The 5,705-nt window shown below is 27.0% G+C and overlaps 1 protein-coding gene across 1 annotated transcript; it reads left to right on the top strand.

Moving 5' to 3' along the window:
- Window positions 1–2,064: 2,064 nt before the first annotated feature.
- On the top strand, window positions 2,065–3,050 carry LOC149265340 (WUSCHEL-related homeobox 4-like). Its single transcript, XM_089392705.1, has 3 exons — window positions 2,065–2,339; window positions 2,590–2,651; window positions 2,806–3,050. The coding sequence occupies exons 1-3, from the start codon at window positions 2,069–2,071 to the stop codon at window positions 2,977–2,979; spliced, it is 507 nt and encodes a 168-aa protein (XP_089248831.1). The 5' UTR covers window positions 2,065–2,068; the 3' UTR covers window positions 2,980–3,050.
- Window positions 3,051–5,705: the final 2,655 nt, after the last annotated feature.

Below are 5,705 nucleotides of genomic sequence, written 5' to 3'. Positions count from 1 at the left end.
ACGTACTCTTTACTTGATTGTAATCCTATTAATGCAATTTACTCATCTTCTTTATTTCTCTTTCTGGTCTACCCACAGTACGAGTTTGGATCTTTATTCAAATCCTTACATAACACCTTAACCTTGGGGTACTAAAGATATTAACCTCGAAAATCTATTAAATCAGCCATGCATTCTGTGCTCCTTCTATCCGTTGTATTCTTATGGAAACGACCCTATCTTCACAGACTAAAATGCATATATTAACATCTTGAAATTTTAAAACACTGAGATATTAACCTCGAAATGCTAAGACCAACCTTTAACGAGAGAAAATCTACAATTATAAAGTTTGTATTTACAAACTCTTCTAAGGATGGAAGTTTATATAGAAAATTTGGGAATCTTATTATTGGGTAATTGTAAAGGATTTGATGGTATTTTTATAAAAAATATTCTTATGGAAACGACCGTATCTTCACAGACTTAAATGCATATATTAACATCTCGAAATTTTAAAACACTGAGATATTAATCTCGAAATGCTAAGACCAACCTTTAACAAGAGAAAATCTACAATTATAATGTTTGTATTTACAAACTTTTTTAACGACGAATGTTTATATAAAAATTTTGGGAATTTTATTATTATTTAATTGTAAAAAATTTGATGGTATTTTTATAAAAAATATTTAAATTTATAAATTAATAATTTTTTGGAAAATATAATTTTTTTAAAATTAACTCACTTACAAATATTAAATACTTCTAAATTTTCTTTACCAGTTCATTTTACTAATATTTCTTCCTTAAATTTCTTATAACTTTATTAATGCAATCTACCCATTTCATTACACTTTGAAATTTTCCTTACCAATTCATTTTACTAGTACTCCTTCCTTAAATTTCTTATATCCTTATTAATGCAATCTACCCATTTCATTACTGGTACTCCTTCCTCATCTTTCTTATTACCTTATTAATGCAATCTACCCCTTTCATTAATTTCTCTTACTCAGTCGAAGTTGGGACACCAGCTCAAATCCATTACCCACACCATAACTTCGGAGTACTAAGATATTAACCTCGAAATTCCATATCTTTCTTATAACCTTATTAATGCAATCTACCCATTTCATTAATTTCTCTTACTCATATATCTACTCAGTCGAAGTTTGGACCCTAATTCAAATCCATTACCAACACTTTAACTTCGGAGTACTAAGCTATTAACCTCGAAATTCCATTACATCAATACTCTGCATTCTGTGCTCCTGAGCTCTCTTGTATTCTTAATGAAACCACCCTGTCTGCACAAATTCAAATGCGTATATTAACACCTCAACTTTAAAGCACTAAGATATTAATCTCAAAATGCTACGTCAAAAATCATAAAGCTGGCCAATTGATTCCACGCGTCCTCTGTATCTCCCTTGGCCTTATTAATGCAATCTACTCATCTCATTAATTTATACTCAGTACAAATTTGGATCTTTACCCGACTCCCTATATTAACACGTTAACCATTAGAGTACCAAGATATTAACCTCGGAATGCTATTAAATCAACCCCATGCATTATTATTATTGAAACGATCCAATGAGCTGTAACGTTATTACTTTTTTAATTCTTATGGTCCATTTTCTGCCGACAGGCCTAAAACTTTATATAAATGTTCGTTTGGGCTTCATTCTCAGCTCATATCTTATTGTTGTTAGAGAGCAAATATAGAAAGGACCGGAAACAAGCAAGGGAAAAAATGGATAGGAATATTACTGGTATAAGTTTTTGTTTTTCTCAGAGTTACGTAGAGTCTAAGTAGGAGTTAGCTCTAATGTTGATAAAATAATGATCTAGATATATAGATTTAAGATATACTTAAGTTATTATAGTTTTATATTAGTTATAGAAATTGGTTAGATTAATATATTTCCAGGCTAGCTATAGAAATTGTGAAGATACTGTGAGTTTTTACCACTACTGTGATTTGTAATGTGGTAATAAAAAATGTGAGCATATGGTGGCTTTCTTATGTTTTGCTGTGATTATGTTTTGCTGTGATTTGTTATGTGCAGATGAAGAGAAGAATATGCCAAGAAGTGTAACTGCAAAATGGAAGCCAACTACTGAACAAAGGACCATCCTAGAATATATTTACAGAAGCGGCCTCCGCACTCCCAAAGCCGAAGAAATAGAGAGGATTACTGTGGATCTGAAGAAGTATGGGAACGTAGAAGGTAAGAATGTATTTTATTGGTTTCAGAACTTTAATGCCAGAGAGAGACATCAACGCAGGAACTTCACAGGCGAAGAGAGACAGCAAGTGAAGAGGGCATCAGGATTATTCCGCTGTGGACAAGGTATGTGATATGATAGGTATATATAACTGGATTTACTATAATATGTTATTGATGTTTAGAGTCAGCAAGTTGTTTATTTTCAAGATTACATTTGTTGGCTAGAAACGCGAACTTAAATAATATATTATACATATTATGATAATTTTAAATATGAAATTAAAATTATCTTTATTACACAGATCTTAACTAATTTATAAATTGTTTTATTTCTTTTCTTGTTTTATTTTAATTTTTTTCTATAAACTTTCAGCTTCAAAGGATACTGCACTCTCCATTATTAAAGTGACACGAAACAACACTTCTCCTTTTAAGGTAAATATAAATATTAAGTGATTCCATAAACTATTTATACAAATATTAAGTAATTTTATTAACTATTTTTAATTTCATAAACGTTAAAATATTTGTTTGGTTGCTGATACTTCGTAACTATCTACACTCTAACCAGTCTTTTTGTTATATGTAGATTGTAGATCTGGCAGACGGGGAACGGAATGTAGTGGGTCAGGAGGATTTGGGTACCCGTGTCAATGATTCCCAAGCAAGTCAAACGTTGGAGTTGTTTCCCCTTCGTCCGGACCGAGGTGGACTTGAAACAGTGGCCAAACACTCGCGTGGTTATTGGTCACCGTCCCATTAGGAGATTCTTGGTCGAATCATAATTTAATAAATAGGAGAAATTACAGTACTCGAAAGTTGTCACTGCTTTAGTTGGACTTTGTGACTCAATATTTTGTGTTAATGTTGTAATTTTTTTTTTAAGATTGCAGTACTCGACAGTTGTTACTGCTTTGGCTGGACTTTGTGACTCAACATTTTGTTAAAATACTCAGCTGTGATGACTGATCTAGTACGTGCTTTTATAATATTGTAAGATTTTCATTCAGTCAAGGTGATCGTTCTTACGAGATTAAAAACATGGATCCTTTTATTTTGAGAAAGGAAAAAAAAACAAAAACACTAATGTTCAAACATTTTTGAAATATATTTCAGAATACTTCGAAGTGAGTTCATTATTAAGGTGATCTCAAGATGAGGGTGAGTTATGATCCATGAGTTGAATAAATAAGAAAATAGGCAGAAATATCTATTTACAAAACTCTGTCACTTTTTATATGGATTATGTGTCTGAACATACTTAGCTGTTAGAATTTTCAAAGTGTAAACTTCGAATATTAAAAAAAAAACAAAAATAAACACAAGAGAAATATAAATATTTAAAAATAAATAAATGTGGGTATTAGTTTGGTGTTTAGAATAGATTTGCAAAGAGTTTTACCAGTGTAATCATTCATCATCTTCAAAATATAATTGGGTTCTTCTACTTTTGAAAGCGTAAATGGAAAACTCATATTTTACAAAAGTGTTACAGGAATCTCTCATTTTATTTTTTGATATAATTTTCCTTGGGATACAATTAATTATACTACAAATAATATATAGTTAATAGTTAATTTGGCAGTTGTCTATAATGCGACTTTTTGGAAGTTTTTCTGGTGAGTTTTTCCGGTTGATAGCTAGTTTCTGCACAATCAAAGTGCCCTAAGGGTTTTTCAGGTGCTGAATCCAAATATGCAATTAAAAAACCATTTTAAATAATACAAATCAAGATTTAACCTCAATTTTTCCCGCCGGATTCCGTCACCAGAATCTCCAAAAAGTCGCATTATAGAAACTCCGTTAATTTGATTATATTATTCCAGAAATAAAGCTAATTAATTTTTCTCCCGAAAATCAGATTTATTTGATAGTGTTAAGCATATTTGACATTATTTTTCATTTATAAAATATTAAAAATAAAATAAAATAACTTTATTATTTCATTTTTTATATTGAAGAATGAAAATTTTCTAAATTCTTATAATTTTGATAGATTGATTTACATTTATAAATATTTAAAACTAAATATTTCATGAAGAAAAAAATAATATTTTAATATAAAACAAGTGTTAAGTAGTAACTAGTACTTGTCGCTCATTTTAAATATAAGGAAATTGAAACTTGGATTGTTGAAAGGTGAAAGTATTATGAAATTATATAACTTTATTTAGTGATAGGTTTAAGTTAGGAAATCAATTTTTTACTAAAACAATATAGTTGACCCAATTTTTTTGGAAAAATAATATATCCATTGGGGTTGAAATTATGGAAATTTAGGTGAGTTTGTTTTGTGCTCATTATCCTAATTAATAGAAATGGAACAAAAATCAAAATTTTTATCAATTTTGTTGAGATTCTAAATTTATTAATTCTCTATCATTTAAAAAAACAGTAATAGTATTTAAAAAAAATAAAATTAGTAACAATGTTTATTGAATAATTTATATTTTAATTTTGAATTAAAATCATTATTATTTAAATAAATCTATTCAATATATTTAAAAATCTCAAAACACTTAACTTATACCATTTTAACAATTAAAAAATTATTTTATTATTTTATTATTAAAATTAAAATTAATAAAAATCTTCCGATACAATCTTTATATATTCATACTTTAAAAATAAATTATTATACAGTAAACTATAAAGAAAATATAATGTAATAAGATAATCAAATGCAATTGGGCTAAGATAAATAAAAGATATTTGAATTTAATAAGGCATGTGAATAAAGAATATGTGGAATTACTTTAATCGAATGAAAAGGAAAGGAAGAGAAAGAGACAATAACCCAAAAAGAAAAGAAACGGTGATAATTAGAATATATATATATATATATATATATATGATTCTAATATTAAAATTTCACATCTACCATTGAATGGATTATTTTATTTTATATAATTTTATTTTATATTGATATGGATTTTATATATTATGTTTTAATAGAAAATTAAAGATTAAGATTTTTCTAATAAAATTGATTAGATCACAAATCATTTATAAAATCACGATTATTATTAATTTTTTTTAGGTTTTTCTTACAAAAAGTTGTTTAAAAAATCATAGGCTTTCTTATTTCCTTTTACTTCTAAAAATAAATAAATAAATAACAGGATTATTATTGATTTTTTTATAGATTTTTTTTACAAAAAGTTTTTTAAAAAATCATAAGATTTCTTATTTCCTTTTACTTCTAAAAATAAAAAAGTTAAATAAATAAATCATAAAATTAAATAAAAAGGAAATAAAACTAAAAACAAAAATTAGCAACTATTAAATTAAGAATTTATTAAAAATCTCATAAGAACTCAACCAATCAATTTACAAATAAATAAATTTAAATAATAATAAAAAATAATAAAAATTGATTTCCTAAGGTTAAACTATAGATAAACTACAATTTTTCTTTTTGTCAAAGACAAACTAGATATCATTTTTGGGATTCAACTGCGTTAAGTAAGTCATTCAAACGTATGACCA

This window comes from Pinus tabuliformis, chromosome 6 (genome assembly GCF_031772625.1).
Source record: "Pinus tabuliformis cultivar Carrire ecotype Pingquan chromosome 6, CPIR1, whole genome shotgun sequence".
In the NCBI taxonomy this organism is placed as follows: domain Eukaryota; kingdom Viridiplantae; phylum Streptophyta; class Pinopsida; order Pinales; family Pinaceae; genus Pinus; species Pinus tabuliformis.
Note: the sequence above shows the minus strand (reverse complement) of the source record. Positions and strands in the feature narration are given on the sequence as shown.